Source organism: Cherax quadricarinatus, chromosome 31 (assembly GCF_038502225.1).
Source record: "Cherax quadricarinatus isolate ZL_2023a chromosome 31, ASM3850222v1, whole genome shotgun sequence".
Classification (NCBI taxonomy): Eukaryota; Metazoa; Arthropoda; class Malacostraca; order Decapoda; family Parastacidae; genus Cherax; species Cherax quadricarinatus.
Genome location: NC_091322.1, coordinates 6,413,855 through 6,430,877, shown reverse-complemented (window position 1 = coordinate 6,430,877; position 17,023 = coordinate 6,413,855). Strand labels below are relative to the sequence as shown.

Sequence of the window (17,023 nt, the reverse complement as noted above, 5' to 3'; positions counted from 1 at the left end):
GCATCCTTGTTCATCCTGGGTAGCATCCTTGTCCATCCTAGATAGCATCTTTGTTCATCCTGGGTAGCATCCTTGTTCATCCTGGGTAGCATCCTTGTTCATCCTGGGTAGCATCCTTGTTCATCCTGAGTAACATCCTTGTTCATCCTGGGTAGCATCCTTGTTCATCCTGGGTAGCATCCTTGTTCATCCTGGGTAGCATCCTTGTCCATCCTAGATAGCATCTTTGTTCATCCTGGGTAGCATCCTTGTTCATCCTGGGTAGCATCCTTGTTCATCCTGGGTAGCATCCTTGTTCATTCTGGGTAGCATCCTTGTTCATCCTGGGTAGCATCCTTGTTCATCCTGGGTAGCATGCTTGTTCATCCTGGGTAGCATCCTTGTTCATCCTGGGTAGCATCCTTGCTCATACTGGGTAGCATCCTTGTCCATCCTAGATAGCATCTTTGTTCATCCTGGGTAGCATCCTTGTTCATCCTGGGTAGCATCCTTGTTAATCCTGGGTAGCATCCTTGTTCATCCTGGGTAGCATCCTTGTCCATCCTAGATAGCATCTTTGTTCATCCTGGGTAGCATCCTTGTTCATCCTGGGTAGCATCCTTGTTAATCCTGGGTAGCATCCTTGTTCATCCTGGGTAGCATCCTTGTCCATCCTAGATAGCATCTTTGTTCATCCTGGGTAGCATCCTTGTTCATCCTGGGTAGCATCCTTGTTAATCCTGGGTAGCATCCTTGTTCATCCTGGGTAGCATCCTTGTCCATCCTAGATAGCATCTTTGTTCATCCTGGGTAGCATCCTTGTTCGTCCTGGTACAGTAAGAGAGGTTACCAGGGTGGCCGCCAGGTGGCTCCTCACTCACAAGACAGCACCGGCTGGCGGCTCTGACACCGAACTTTATTTCAGGTAACATAACCATCCATTAACGGCTTTTGCTGCTTCTCTTATAATATTTACCCGCCAGGGTGTATGTCGCATGCTCGTGGTATATGTCTGCTGAGTATAAGTCGTGCATGTTGGAGTAAATGGCGGTGTATGTCTTGTGGGGCCGTGATCAGCTGATAGTGTAGTCGATTCTCATTTCTCAGGAGCTATGTAAGTTTATTCAGGTATATATAAATATAGTTATGTAGATTATCATACATAGCAGCGTATGTGTAGAGAACCTAGGATAACCTAAAAAAAGTTAAATTGACTTATTTCCATTGGGATCCTTTTTAATATTTGATTATTATACTATAAACCTGAACGGGTTTAGTGTTTTTTTCCTCCTCGTTTAAATAAAAAAAATCGTAGGTTGTGCTATTCGTACTCAACAAATTCGTATTCTACACGGAGGTTAGATTGTTCGTGTAACCTACAAGGACTGTTTTTTGGTGTTGATTGTGATCCAAGGAATTGGACTGTTCACTTCTTCCTTGGATCGAACCTCGTTGCCTGCCATCCCCCAGGTGTTGCATGACCCCTGGGGGTTCAGGGGTTTACCCTAAATATAATAATGATCGTGTAACCCCCAATGGAAATGTTATTAACTTTTTTTGTTTCCTCTGGTTATCTTGGATAATTTAAACGTTACTAGGTATGATGATTTTATTTGTGTACCTAAATAAACTTGCTGACCTTACAGGGAGGTTCAACACCACTGAAGGGATGATTCAGAGGGACTCTCCCTTTCCTTGCAATTAATTGATATACCTTTGAAGAATTTCGAGTTTCACTACTATTGGAGCCTGGCCATGGGCCAGGCTCACCTGGTGCTTGCCTGGTCAACCAGGCTGTTGCTGCTGGAGGCCCACTGCCCCACAAATCCCTCACAGCCTGGTTGATCTCCACTGCCCACTGGAAAACCCTGCTTATGACTTCCTGTAATTTTTCAGTGTCCTCTACCGTAGTGACTTTCATGCTTATTTTAGTGTCGTCTGCAAATGATGATACAAAAGTGTGACAGGTGTTTTTATCCATGTCTAAGAGGATGAGAAATGGCAGAGTTGTCAGGACAGTGCCTTGGGGCACTGAACTTTTTACCTTGCTGACACTGAATCTTGCTCTGTTTGCTACTACTTTTTGTTGTGTGTATTAGGAACCTGAAAATCCATCTGCCTACCTTTCCCATAATACTCGTGGCCCTCATTTTGTGCGCTATCACTCCATGGTCACATTTGTCAAACACCTTTGCAAAATCTGTGTAAATCACATCTGTGTTTTGGTTGTCTTCCAGTGCCTCCGTAATTGTCATAATGGTTCAGCAGCTGTGACAGGCATGATCATCCTGTTCTAAAACTATGCTGGTTTGGGTTATGCTGGTTGTGCTGGTCCATGAAATTTGTAATCTGCCATCTCATCACGCTTTCGAAAATTTTTATGATGCGAGAAGTTAGGGCTACTGGTCTTTAATTTTCAGCTAGTGCTTTGCAACTTTCCTTATGCAAAGGAGCTACATCTGCACTCTTTAAGGCCTCCAGTATTTCATCTAGATCTAAGCTCTTTCTCCAAAGAATACTGAGGGTTCTTGCTAATGGTACTTTGCACTTCTTTATAAATAGGGCATTCCATGAATCTGGTCTGGTGTTGAGTGAGTGGGCGTGTTATCCATTTCTTTTTTGAAATCTATGGGATTTGTACTGTCAGTAAATTGGTCTGTGCACTCTTCTATTGGAGTGGAAAAACGTTTCTGCATTTTCTACCTTGCTGTCATTTAGTAGGCTGCTGAACACTGACTCGTACTGTTCTTTTAGGATTTCCCTCATTTCATGTTCATCATCAGTATATGAATCTCCTCTCAATAATGGTTCAATTCAATTCTACAGGTAGTTCTCAGCTTGGATTTTGCATAGGAATAGAAATATTGGCCTGTTTCCTGTTTCTCCAGGTGATTGTAACAGGTTTAGTGCTCCCTCATGACATGGTTAAAATAAGTCAGATAATCGCCTTGCATAGAACATAATTGCCATCCATTTCCTAGGTGCTGCATCACCCTTATGAGCCTTTAAGATAAGATTTGTTTGTCTTTTATCCTGGGGATGGTTAGTCACTCAGGATAACCCAAGAAAGTAAGTCTGGCATAGAGGATTCTGTCTTATTTCTGTTTGGGTCCTTCAATCTTGTCCCCCCAGGATGTGACCCACAACTCATTTCTAGGTGTAGTGACAGCAGGTGTACGTAAACATGTCCAATGTTTCCACCCGGCCAGTGATTGAACCACTGACACTCAGAGGGTGAGGTGAGAGCATTGCCAACCAAGGCATGGAGCACCTTCCCTCCTGCAGCACTGTATGACCCTTACTGGTTAAGCACTGGAATTGATTATAACAACAATAATGACCCTATTTAGTTCATCAGTTCCCATTGAATAGCTGATGATGATAATAATAATTAATAATAATAATAATAATAATAAATAAAGATAATAGGGCAATGAATCCAATGAAAATTCACTGACTTTAGGGTTTTCTTGGCAAAATACTTCTAGTAATTTTGTAGACAGTTTAATGTTAACTGTTTCACAGTACAAGCTCTATTTAACGGGCCCCTGATTTTCCGGCAGTGGGATTCCATATTTAGCAGACAAAATCTGTGCCTGGATAGCTTCTGGAAGAAATTTACAAAATTCATTACATCCAGAGTTATTAATTTGCTGACTAACTTTATCTTGATTTAGTGAATAAAGTCGATTAAATCCAGAATTCTTTGCTATTGTTAGTCAGCTGGGATAATTTATTTCTGAATGAACACTGTTGTCTATAATAAACATTCCCTCCCCATTGTTAATCGTTAAATTGAGGTTTCACTGGAATGGCCAGTTTTCGGTGTTTCAGATTTTTTCAGCTCGTCCTGACCTGCACCCATATCCAGGATAAATTTTACTTTGAAAAACTTTCTTAGTTTTCATATATTTTTTTTTTAAACTGGACTACCATAATAACCAGGAGTAATGTACATGACCTTATATAAGAGCCAGACAGGGTTTTGTGTGCCTGAGACAAGTGTTGCCTGGCTGTAGAGGACCATTATTCTTTGCATTTCTTGATTATGGCACATTGTTATAATAATGAAGAATTATTGAACAATAGGGCAGGCTGAATTAACAGTTTTCAATACATTAAGATAAATGAATGGCAGAGTACCAAAGTGCAGGAAAATAAAAGGCTCAAAAAGGGGGAAATATATAGTTTGTTATACTTTAAAAAAAAAAAAAAACTCCCAAAGTAGGATAGCAAGGTTAAAATAAATGAAGTTTCCAGAACAGTAGGGCAGGATTACTGAACAGCTTTTGTTACAACAGGATAGGATGGATGAACATCTTTTATAACAGGAAAGAATTATTGAAACATTTTTTATTATAACTGGTAAAATAAATAAATAGATTTTGTTTTTGAATGGCAGGCTTACTGACCCACTCTGTGATTGCGTTGCAAACCTGCAGACCATTGGTAGCAATAGCCTGGATGACCGGGTAATCACAAATTCTAAGTCTGGCTATGGGTCAGGCAGAGAGAGTGGAATAATTATAAAAACCATATCAGCAATTCTTAGTCCTGCCTTAAACTGTTACCTGGATTAGGCAAGGGCAGTTAGGTAGCATGTGTGTGGTGATTAGTAGTAGGAGGATGATCAAGCCTCCTTGAGCTGAGTGACCATATAGGCTTAAAAAAGTTTGTTTTTTGCCCTAAAGGAATCTGCATCATCTGATTTAATTTGCTTTGCAGAATGATTGTAGCCAGGCTTATTCCCGAAGCAAAATCACTGCGCACAGCATTGTGTCGTAATTATGGTATATCTGCTGTGCTTTTAAAGAAGACATCGGATCCTATCCAGCAGCTGTTTGTGGAAAAAATTCAAGAATATTCAAAGAAGAGCAAGTATGTTAACACACACTTTTTAATATTGTAGACTTTGGAATTTATTCTCAGTAATAGAACTTGATACAGTACTATCTCTTAATCTTGTATCAGATTTTCCCAGGTTATATGTTGAAACTTTTATAAAATAGTGTAAGAGGTACATTGTATATGTACTTCATTGAGACAGTGTTTCACCATGTGAAATGTCATAATAGTAACCATTCTGCCTTTGTATTTTTGTATGGGATTATTCATTACTTTAACAAACTCATTGTTGGACAACAGTAAATCCCACGGGGGATTGGGAGTTTTCCTAAGCTACTAAATTTTTGGTACAGCCAATCATTTATTCTTGAAACTTGCTCATTTCTACATTCACTTAACTTTTCTTTCATACACCTTTCATAGCTCTTCTATCGACCCTTGCAGCATCTTCTAAATTGCTATGTAGTGGTCTTTTTTCTGGAAACTGCCCCTCCCCCTCCTGTATGGCTTGTAGCATGCCATTGACTGTAGAATGCGTTTTAATGGTTTGCCTATGGCTTAAACCTTTCTGCCTTTGTCATGGCTTTTATAATTGCAGGGGTACCTGTAGGGCTCTCAGAACTTATAGGATCTTGTTACATTAATAGTTTAGTGGGTTTTTAATTGATGTTAGTCATATATTTAAACTTTGTATAATGGTATTTGTGTTATTTGTAATAGTGGTACCCCGAGTTTCAGCCATAATTCGTTCCCGAAGGCTGTTAAAGTGCCGTTACTGAATGGATTTGTTCCCATAAGGAATAATGTAAATTAGATCAGTCCGTTTCAGACCCCCAAAAATATGCTTTCAAAAGCATTTACTATAATACACTTGCATAATTGTTCGAGTTGGGAGCTGCACAAAACTCAGGGTACCACTGTACAGCCTCTCCTCACTTAATGACAGAGTTCCGTCCGTAAGACCACATTAGTAAACAAATTAGTCATTGAGGAGCATACTATAATGGTAGTGGGTTTATGTCGGCCGTCTTTGACATTGTTTTAATGTAACCTTTGTACCATTTATAACATTTCTGGTATATTTTTTAAATGTTTAGTGTACTTTATATTCTAATAAAGAGAATAGAAGAAATCAACTCTAATATACATTATTTAGGTATGCATATTGGTCAGAGAGCCTGTCGTAAGTCCGAGTCGTCGGTAAACGAGTACGTTGCTAAGTGAGGAGAGGCTGTAGTAGCGTTTATTTGTTAATTTTATCAGTTTTTTTTATTGATGCAAGTGCTGAGTGACCTACATGATCACAAATATCACAACTACGACCCTCATGACTGTGCTTTACTGATCAAGACCAGTGTGCTTGGCACCGTTACTTTTTGTACCAGATCCCCTATTTGTGAATATAAGAGCAAAATTGTTATCTAGCATACCTGGAGAGGGTTTCAGGGGTCAGCGGCCCCATGGCCCAGTCTGGTTGGTTCCACCACTAATTGGCTTAAAGTGAATTTATCACAATCTTGAGAGTTCATTTGTGTGGCTGCTCATCTGAACTGCCTCCTGGGAATTTTTTTCAGCTATTACCTTCATTTTTATATATATATATATATATATCATCACACACATTTATTATCAGTAAGTTGGCCAATTTCACACAAATTTCAAGAGATACCAATTTCAAAATAGGGTCCAGAAGAAACGATGCAGACATTCCTGGCCCTAAAATAACATTTTTCTTTGTTCATTAGTTGCATCTTCAGGCCCATCTTGTATTACGCTTACTTTCCTTTTTTTTTTTTTTTTTTTTTTTTTTTATTCACACAAGAGATTTACTGATATGCAGACTACTGCATTATTGTAATATTGTACAGATAATGTTAACCCATTCATGACCACGTATTAGACTGGCCAGTTGGACATGTATTGGACGGTGACATCATTTGTTCACTCTTAAACATTGGCAAAAATCAAACATTTCTGCTATTTTGAGCTCAATTTCAAGGTACTTTCCATTATGAAACCAATCAAAATCATATCTATTTCTGTAATTTATTTTCCATTCTATCAAATGAGACCAAAAAAAAATGAGGATACATACAACCATAAAAACCATACTAAAATACAATGCAGAGTAGTGTTTTACACCAAAAAAACAGTCGCAGTATTTTCTCATTATGCACTGCGTGCTGCAGGATTTTTTTTTTATACGTGCCACACAGGCCTGTTCTCTCGCATATAGGCCTAAATTACTGGTCTCAGCTGATGAGTGAACCTGAGCTCATGGCGACCGAGAGTGGCTTCAAAGCCACCTTATCTTTTACGGATAATGTACGGTGTATGTATGTGCTTTACACAGCGAGAAGCATTTCTTTTATTCATTGGAACCATGGCTAGGGCTAAAAGTGAGCAGGTTATAACAAATGGAGAAAACAAATTGGAATGATATATACAGCAAGTAGTGCCATCAAACAGTAGCGTCAGGTTAGTGTGGTGATGCCCAGAAATTTGAAATTATGCTGGCTGAAATTAGTGCTGGATTACTGATAGAACCAGATTACCGATTGCCAGATTAGTGATGGCTAACCTGCATTATATTATAGCCAAATAAAGTAATTTAGGTTACATTGGTAAGTACTGTATCTCCCTGTTACAATAACAATCATAATCTTAGATAATATTACTTAAAACACTAAACAGGCACCAGATAATATGTATATAGATGTATGTTATATCTTGCTTAACATGTACTGTACCTATGTAGGCTGGTGGAAAATGCATTGTCTTTTAAATTAATTGCATTGTCCTTAGTCATCAAAATTTACTTTAGGGCTGCTGGTGGAAAGTTGGTAGATGTTACCCCAGACATGGAGAAGCAGCTGCAGCACGAGCTGGACAGAGTTGCTCGTCAGTATGGAGGTGGTGCAGGAGTAGACATGACGAAATTCCCAACTTTCAAGTTCGAAGGTTTGTGTTTTTTTTTTTTTTTTTTTTTTTTTACAATTTATTGTATTTACATAAATTTATATATAAAATATTACTTAGATACCTAGCATAAATAGTTGTCATTTTCATTGTGATAAAGCATTTCAATTGTTAATATAGTAAACTCCAGTTTTTTTTTCTAAATTTTCTAGGTGAAAATTAGACACGTGCAACATCTGGGTATCTTAATTGTATATGTTTTGCCATCCAGTGCCTTTATCAATACAAATTCAAGGATGTAATTGGAAGACAGTAGAAGTATATACAAAAGATGAAGTAATCAGTCCCTCAGCCTTGAAGTTAGTGAAGAGCACCATAGTCATGAAGTCTTCATAACTACAGTACTCTTCAACTTCAAGGCTGAGAGACTGATTACCTCATCTTTTGTATATACTACTTCTGTCTTCCAATTATGTTCTTGAATTTGTATTGATAAAGGCACTGGATGGCGAAACATATACAATTAAGATACCCAGATGTTGCACATAGCTAAATTTTCCTCTTGTCGGTATTGTGTATCATTCATATACAAATTTCTTAGGTTAACATGTACTTTATGGTACCCTAGATTTGCAGTTCTGTTTATTGCTATACAGTTCTTGTAAATATAAGAGTGTACAATAATAGTATAGTAATGCTATACAAATCTTTTGAGTTTTCCAAATCCATTAAATTGATTGATTTTATGGCAGCATTTTCCCTGCACCCCATGTTCTAAATAGTCATGGTATGGAATTATTTATACCCACATTGCCCATTATGGCTTTTGCTATGTACCGTGCTGATTAATTTCCATTACAGTGGAACCCCAAATATCGGCTATAATCCGTTCCAGAAGGTCGGCCTAAATTCAAAGCAATATTTCCCATTAATTAACATATACAATTAATCCGTTCCAGACACCCAAAAATATTAAAAAAAAAAAAAAAAAATACAGGTCTCCCTCCACACTCACAGGCTTTGAACATTCATGAATGCCCAGCCGCCCAATCGTATTTAAAATGTCATTATGTATGTTAGGAATTGTGGCAGCAGCAGAGTTTTTGGAGGCAGGATAAGATAGTCTTTCAATATGACACCAATATCAACTCTACGGCTTATTTATCTAATCACGGTTGATCTAATATGTCATAATAAACAATAACAGTAACTATTAATAACAGTAATAACCACCCATTGTTAATATTATTTTTTCTTTTTTTTTTTTTTTTTTTTCAACAAGTCGGTCGTCTCCCACCAAGGCAGGGTGACCCAAAAAAAGAAAGAAAATCCCCAAAAAGAAAATACTTTCATCATCATTCAACACTTTCACCACACTCACACATTATCACTGCTTTTGCAGAGGTGCTCAGAATATAACAGTTTAGAAGCATATACGTATAGAGATACACAACATACCCCTTCAAACTGCCAATATCCCAAACCCCTCCTTTAAAGTGCAGGCATTGTACTTCCCATTTCCAGGACTCAAGTCCGACTATATGAAAATAACCGGTTTCCCTGAATCCCTTCACTAAATATTACCCTGCTCACACTCCAACAGATCGTCAGGTCCCAAGTATCATTCGTCTCCATTCACTCCTATCTAACACGCTCATGCACGCTTGCTGGAAGTCCAAGCCCCTCACCCACAAAACCTCCTTTACCCCCTCTTTCCAACCCTTTCGAGGACGACCCCTACCCCTCTTTCCTTCCCCTATAGATTTATATGCTTTCCATGTCATTCTACTTTGATCCATTCTCTCTAAATGACCAAACCACCTCAACAACCCCTCTTCTGCCCTCTGACTAATGCTTTTATTAACTCCACACCTTCTCCTAATTTCCACACTCCGAATTTTCTGCATAATATTTACACCACACATTGCCCTTAGACAGGACATCTCCACTGCCTCCAACCGTCTCCTCGCTGCTGCATTTACCACCCAAGCTTCACATCCATATAAGAGTGTTGGTACTACTATACTTTCATACATTCCCTTCTTTGCCTCCATAGATAACGTTTTTTGATTCCACATATACCTCAACGCACCACTCACCTTTTTTCCCTCATCAATTCTATGATTAACCTCATCCTTCATAAATCCATCCGCCGACACGTCAACTCCCAAGTATCTGAAAACATTCACTTCTTCCATACTCCTCCTCCCCAATTTGATATCCAATTTTTCTTTATCTAAATCATTTGATACCCTCATCACCTTACTCTTTTCTATGTTCACTTTCAACTTTCTACCTTTACACACATTCTCAAACTCATCCACTAACCTTTGCAATTTTTCTTTAGAATCTCCCATAAGCACAGTATCATCAGCAAAAAGTAACTGTGTCAATTCCCATTTTGAATTTGATTCCCCATAATTTAATCCCACCCCTCTCCCGAGCACCCTAGCATTTACTTCTTTTACAACCCCATCTATAAATATATTAAACAACCATGGTGACATTACACATCCCTGTCTAAGACCTACTTTTACCGGGAAGTATTCTCCCTCTCTTCTACACACCCTAACCTGAGCCTCACTATCCTCATAAAAGCTCTTTACAGCATTTGGTAACTTACCACCTATTCCATATACTTGCAACATCTGCCACATTGCTCCTCTATCCACTCTATCATATGCCTTTTCTAAATCCATAAATGCAATAAAAACTTCCCTAACTTTATCTAAATACTGTTCACATATATGCTTCAATGTAAACACTTGATCTACACATCCCCTACCCACTCTGAAACCTCCTTGCTCATCCGCAATTCTACATTCTGTCTTGCCTCTAATTCTTTCAATTATAACCCTACCGTATACTTTTCCTGATATACTCAGTAAACTTATTCCTCTATAATTTTTACAATCTCTTTTGTCCCCTTTCCCTTTATATAAAGGGACTATACATGCTCTCTGCCAATCCCTAGGTACCTTCCCCTCTTTCATACATTTATTAAACAAAAGTACCAACCACTCCAACACTATATCCCCCCCTGCTTTTAACATTTCTGTGATGATCCCATCCGTTCCAGCTGCTTTACCCCCTTTCATTCTACGTAATGCCTCACGTACCTCCACCACACTTACATTCTGCTCTTCACTCCTAAAAGATGGTATACCTCCCTGGCCAGTGCATGAAATTACCGCCTCCCTTTCTTCCTTAACATTTAAAAGTTCCTCAAAATATTCTCGCCATCTACCTAATACCTCCCTCTCCCCATCTACTAACTCCCCTACTCTGTTTTTAACTGACAAATCCATACTTTCCCTAGGCTTTCTTAACTTGTTTAACTCACTCCAAAGTTTTTTCTTATTTTCATTAAAATTTCTTGACAGTGCCTCTCCCACTCTTTCATCTGCTCTCCTTTTGCACTCTCTCACCACTCTCTTCACCTTTCTTTTACTCTCCATATACTCTGCTCTTCTTATAACACTTCTGCTTTGTAAAAACCTCTCGTAAGCTACCTTTTTCTCTTTTATTACACCCTTTACTTCATCATTCCACCAATCACTCCTCTTTCCTCCTGCCCCCACCCTCCTATAACCACAAACTTCTGCCCCACATTCTAATACTGCATTTTTAAAACTATTCCAACCCTCTTCAACCCCCCCACTACTCATCTTTGCACTAGCCCACCTTTCTGCCAATAGTCGCTTATATCTCGCCCGAACTTCCTCCTCCCTTAGTTTATACACTTTCACCTCCCTCTTACTTGTTGTTGCCACCTTCCTCTTTTCCCATCTACCTCTTACTCTAACTGTAGCTACAACTAAATAATGATCCGATATATCAGTTGCCCCTCTATAAACATGTACATCCTGGAGCCTACCCATCAACCTTTTATCCACCAATACATAATCTAACAAACTACTTTCATTATGTGCTACATCATACCTTGTATATTTATTTATCCTCTTTTTCATAAAATATGTATTACTTATTACCAAATTTCTTTCTACACATAGCTCAATTAAAGGCTTCCCATTTACATTTACCCCTGGCACCCCAAAATTACCTACTACTCCCTCCATAACATTTTTACCCACTTTAGCATTGAAATCCCCAACCACCATTACTCTCACACTTGATTCAAAACTCCCCACGCATTCACTCAACATTTCCCAGAATCTCTCTCTCTCCTCTACACTTCTCTCTTCTCCAGGTGCATACACGCTTACTATAACCCACTTTTCACATCCAATCTTTATTTTACTCCACATAATCCTTGAATTTATACATTTGTAGTCCCTCTTTTCCTGCCATAGCTTATCCTTCAACATTATTGCTACTCCTTCTTTAGCTCTAACTCTATTTGAAACCCCTGACCTAATCCCATTTATTCCTCTCCATTGAAACTCTCCCACCCCCTTCAGCTTTGTTTCACTTAAAGCCAGGACATCCAGTTTCTTCTCATTCATAACATCCACAATCATCTCTTTCTTATCATTTGCACAACATCCATGCACATTCAGACTTCCCACTTTGACAATTTTCTTCTTCTTATTCTTTTTAGTAATCTTTACAGGAAAAGGGGTTACTAGCCCATTGTTCCCGGCATTTTAGTTGACTTTTACAACACGCATGGCTTACGGAGGAAAGATTCTTATTCCACTTCCCCATGGATATAAAAGGAAAAGTAATAAGACCAAGAACTATTAAGATAAAATCAAAGAAAACTCAGATGAGTGTGTATAAATAAACGTGTACATGTATGTGTAGTGTGACCTAAGTGTAAGTAGAAGTAGCAAGACGTACCTGAAATACTGCATATGTATGAAACAGAAGGAAGACACCAGCAATCCTACCATCATGTAAAACAATTACAGGCTTCAGTTTTACACTCACTTGGCAGGACGGTAGTACCTCCCTGGGTGGTTGCTGTCTACCAACCTACTACCTTAATATTAATATTAATAACAATGTTAATAACAAGTGGTGTTGTGTTGTTGGGTGTATAAGGGCCACTGAGAGCATAAGCCGTTCGTGGTGGTGAAGGCCAGCAGAGGTGGCGGTGTTCTCAGTAACCCTATATACGCACCCCCAACAACATTGGAGGAGTTAGGTTCGTGCTGTCCTTTTTCTATTGATTAATCACATAACTTACTTGCTGCACTGTTAATGCTACACTTTATCGCTGGTTGGCGCTATAGCTTTTATTGACTAGTGCTGCTTTAGTATCATACATATCGTAGAATCACTGAAGAAGGCACATCCTCCCCTCCCTTCCTCCTCCACTTTGGTACTCTTAGCAGAGTTCTTTCTTGAATTCTATAGTCTTTCTCACCTTTACCAAAGGGCTGGCACTAGTACAATATTTTAAAATGTTTTCATGTGTTTTATGGTATTGTTAGTATTGTTAGGCTAAGTAATTTTTTTTTTTTAACAAGTCGGCCGTCTCCCACCGAGGCAGGATGGCCCAAAAAGAAAGAAAATCCCCAAAAAGAAAATACATATACTTTCATCATTCAACACTTTCACCTCACTCACACATAATCACTGTTTTTGCAGAGGTGCTCAAAACACAGCAGTTTAGAAGTATATACGTATAAAGATACACAACATATCCCTCCAAACTGCTAATATTCTGAAACCCCTCCTTTAGAGTGCAGGCATTGTACTTCCCGTTTCCAGTTTCCCTGAATCCCTTCACTAAATATTACCCTGCTCACACTCCAACAGATCTTCAGGTCCCAAATACCATTCGTTTCCATTCACTCCTATCAAACACACTCATGCACGCCTGCTGCCAAGTAAATGCTATTACAGTGGACCCCCGCATACCGATTTTAATCCGTGCAAGAGGGGTCATTGTTATGCGAAATAATCGGTATGCGAATGAATTTTCCCCATAAGAAATAATGGAAATCAAATTAATCCGTGCAAGACACCCAAAAGTATGAAAAAAAAAATTTTACCACATGAAATATACATTTTCCTACACACGAAGAGAAGGATACATGCACAATAGTAGAGTAGTACATGCACAATATATATTGTGCATGTACTACTCTACTAAATGAAGAATAAATGACACTTACCTTTATTGAAGATGCAGCAATGACTGATGAGACACTGTGCCCTGGGAGTGCCTTTTCCTCCTGAGTACTGTAGGTCCTGTTTGGCATTTTCTTCCAGAACAGGCCTTATCACACTGTCTATGCCACTACGATTCTTAAATCTCTCAAACCAACCTTTGCTGGCTTTAAATTCACCAATATGAGCACTAGTTCCAGGCATTTTTCCCTGTTCACCTGGGTGTTAGTCGACTGGTGTGGGTTGCATCCTGGGAGACAAGATTAAGGACCCCAATGGAAATAAGACAGTCTTCGATAACACTGACTTTTTTGGGTTATCCTGGGTGGCTAACCCTCCGGGGTTAATTGTTTCTTGGGATTCTCAATAAGCCACACCAACAACGGTGCTACAGCAGCAGCAGCTGACGGTGGTACAGCAGCAGCAGACGATGCTACAGCAGCAGCAGACGATGCTACAGCAGCAGCAGACGATGCTACAGCAGCAGCAGACGATGCTACAGCAGCAGCAGCAGCTGACGGTGGTACAGCAGCAACAGACGATGCTACAGTAGCAGCAGACGATGCTACAGCAGCAGCAGACGATGCTACAGCAGCAGCAGCAGCAGGTGACGGTGGTACAGCAGCAACAGACGATGCTACAGCAGCAACAGACGATGCTACAGCAGCAGCAGACGATGCTACAGCAGCAGCAGACGATGCTACAGCAGCAGCAGACGATGCTACAGCAGCAGCAGCAGCTGACGGTGGTACAGCAGCAGCAGACGATGCTACAGCAGCAGCAGACGATGCTACAGCAGCAGCAGACGATGCTACAGCAGCAGCAGACGATGCTACAGCAGCAGCAGACGATGCTACAGCAGCAGCAGACGATGCTACAGCAGCAGCAGACGATGCTACAGCAGCAGCAGACGATGCTACAGCAGCAGCAGACGATGCTACAGCAGCAGCAGACGATGCTACAGCAGCAGCAGCAGCAGCTGACGGTGGTACAGCAGCAACAGACGATGCTACAGCAGCAACAGACAATGTTACAGCAGCAGCAGACGATGCTACAGCAGCAGCAGCAGCAGCAGCTGTACCACCAATAGTAGCGATGGTTGATTGGGGTTCATTATACAACCTGGCCAGCTCGGAGACACGCACTCCACTTTCATACTTATCAATGATCTTTTTCTTCATCTCTATTGTAATTCTCACCCTTATTGCTGTAGGGTTGGCACTAGAAGCTTTCTTGGGGCCCATGGTCACTTATTTTCCAGAAAAAGCACCGAAAACACTGTAATAATGCGAAATATTCCGATTGTATGCTTGGATGTTACCGCGGAGGCTGGCTGGTAAACAATGCCACCAGCGGCACATGTGAGGCTGGCTGAGGGCGCACATTGGATGCGTCTCGGACGAAAATCGGTGAGCGGGTTTTTAAGCGGTATGCGAGGCAAAATTTTTGCGATTAAAGCAAGCGGTATGCGGATTAATCGTTATGTGATGCCATCGGTATGCGGGGGTCCACTGTATTATATTTCCCTACAACGTATTTATGCACCAAACATTTGCAATTTTTCGACATTTGCGAGGTTCTTAATCCCCTGACCCTTGCAAATGTGGTGGGAGACCTGTACATTTTTTAAGAATAACTATAGTTTTACATACAGAAAACAGTGAGAAAAAATATAAATAAATATTACATACCTTTATTGAAGACTCTTGTTGGCTTATGGAAGACAGGTAGGAGGAGCGTTTGTTTGGAGGCAGGACAAAATACTTCTTCAATATGATGCTAATATCAACAGTACAGCTTTCTTGTCTATCACAATTGATGTATATGACATGTTAAACAATATAAATAACATAGAAACCTGATATACACTCTAGAATGAATAAAATGTCATTACCTATGTCACGAGTGGTGGTGGGTTATCAGGGCCACTGGCAGTATAAGCCGTATAGTGGTAGTGGTGGCGGTTGTGGCGGTGTTGTCAGTGGCCCCATACACCTCTAATAACATTGGAGGAGTTAGTTTCGTGTCCTTTTTCTATCACTTAATCACTTAACTTACTTGCTATACTGTTAATGCTACACTTTATCGCTGGCTGGCGCTATGGCCTTTATCGACTCCTGCTGCCTTAGTATCATACATATTGTAGAATCGCTGCATCGCTGAAGAAGGCACATTCTCCCCTCTCTCTTCCTCCTCCACTGCCGTACTTTGCTACAATTTCTTTCTTCAGTTCTATCGTGTTTCGGTAATCTAGTACGTCGCTGAGTAAGGAAACTGTATTACTAAATTTAAAAAACTTTCATTTGTCTTTTTGGGCCACTCTGCCTTTGTAGGATACGGCCAGTTTGTTGAAAGAAGATAGTGCTTATTCATTTACTCAAGTCATTTTGATACAGTAATATCAATATTTTTGTCTGAATACAACACCAGATCATGGTCTCTAGAGCCAAATTAATTTCAGTAAGCTCTGCAATGGTTTAAAATTTGTTTCAAACATACAGTGAAAGATGTAGGAACATGATTTGTAAAAGTGAGTGTTTTGTATTTAGTTTTGGTTACTAGGTAACTAATATATACCAGGTCACTGCATGGGGTGCCCTTGGAAATGGGTAACGTTTTGAAAAAATATTGATCATAATTCTCATATTGAAGTGCAAGTGATATGATGAATGACTTGATTATAAATATTTTAATGTTTTTGTATGCTAAGCATCTCAATTTTTTTTCAGATCCCAAAATTGATCCACTTGCATAATTCAGCATCTGTACCACTTCACTCTGTATAAAGCCTGTTTGTATGAGAGAATGTCAACACCTTACTGATGTACTATATGTTAATAAACTAAATGTAGATTATTGATTGTTTTATTAGGTTCCTAGTGTATTAGTAAGGGGTCATGGGAAACAAAACAGTTGTCATTCATCTTTCTTACCAATGTTCATGCCAGAGGGATGAATTTAGTACTGCAGTTAACCCTTGATTAATTGGTGGGTTAAGTTCCTGAAAAATTAGTGACTTGAGGTGAGGAGACAATGGAAAAAAAAATGGAGGTACTTTTGAGAACTCCAAAATTACCTTTTTTTTTTTTTATTTTTTTTATTATTATTATTATTATGCCATGTACAAAATAATTTACCTTATGTTTGAGTTGTCATTAATTGTTGACTTGGAAAAGTGTGGGGAGGGTAGATGTGACCA

The 17,023-nt window shown here is 39.5% G+C and overlaps 1 protein-coding gene across 1 annotated transcript; it reads left to right on the top strand.

The window, feature by feature from the left end:
• Window positions 1-799: 799 nt before the first annotated feature.
• On the top strand, window positions 800-16,680 carry LOC128697804 (ATP synthase-coupling factor 6, mitochondrial). The gene is made up of 4 exons (XM_053789724.1): window positions 800-904; window positions 4,705-4,857; window positions 7,649-7,785; window positions 16,554-16,680. Exons 2-4 carry the CDS (start codon window positions 4,706-4,708, stop codon window positions 16,577-16,579), a joined length of 315 nt encoding a protein of 104 aa, XP_053645699.1. The 5' UTR covers window positions 800-904; window position 4,705; the 3' UTR covers window positions 16,580-16,680.
• The last annotated feature ends 343 nt before the right edge of the window (window positions 16,681-17,023 follow it).

Bases quoted from the DNA above. Each gene is read 5' to 3' on its own strand.
- LOC128697804 (XM_053789724.1), top strand. From the start codon at position 4,706: ATGATTGTAGCCAGGCTTATTCCCGAAGCAAAATCACTGCGCACAGCA. The intron at 4,858-7,648 runs GTATGTTAACAC...AATTTACTTTAG, and splicing joins GAATATTCAAAGAAGAGCAA to GGCTGCTGGTGGAAAGTTGG. The intron at 7,786-16,553 runs GTTTGTGTTTTT...ATTTTTTTTCAG, and splicing joins CCCAACTTTCAAGTTCGAAG to ATCCCAAAATTGATCCACTT.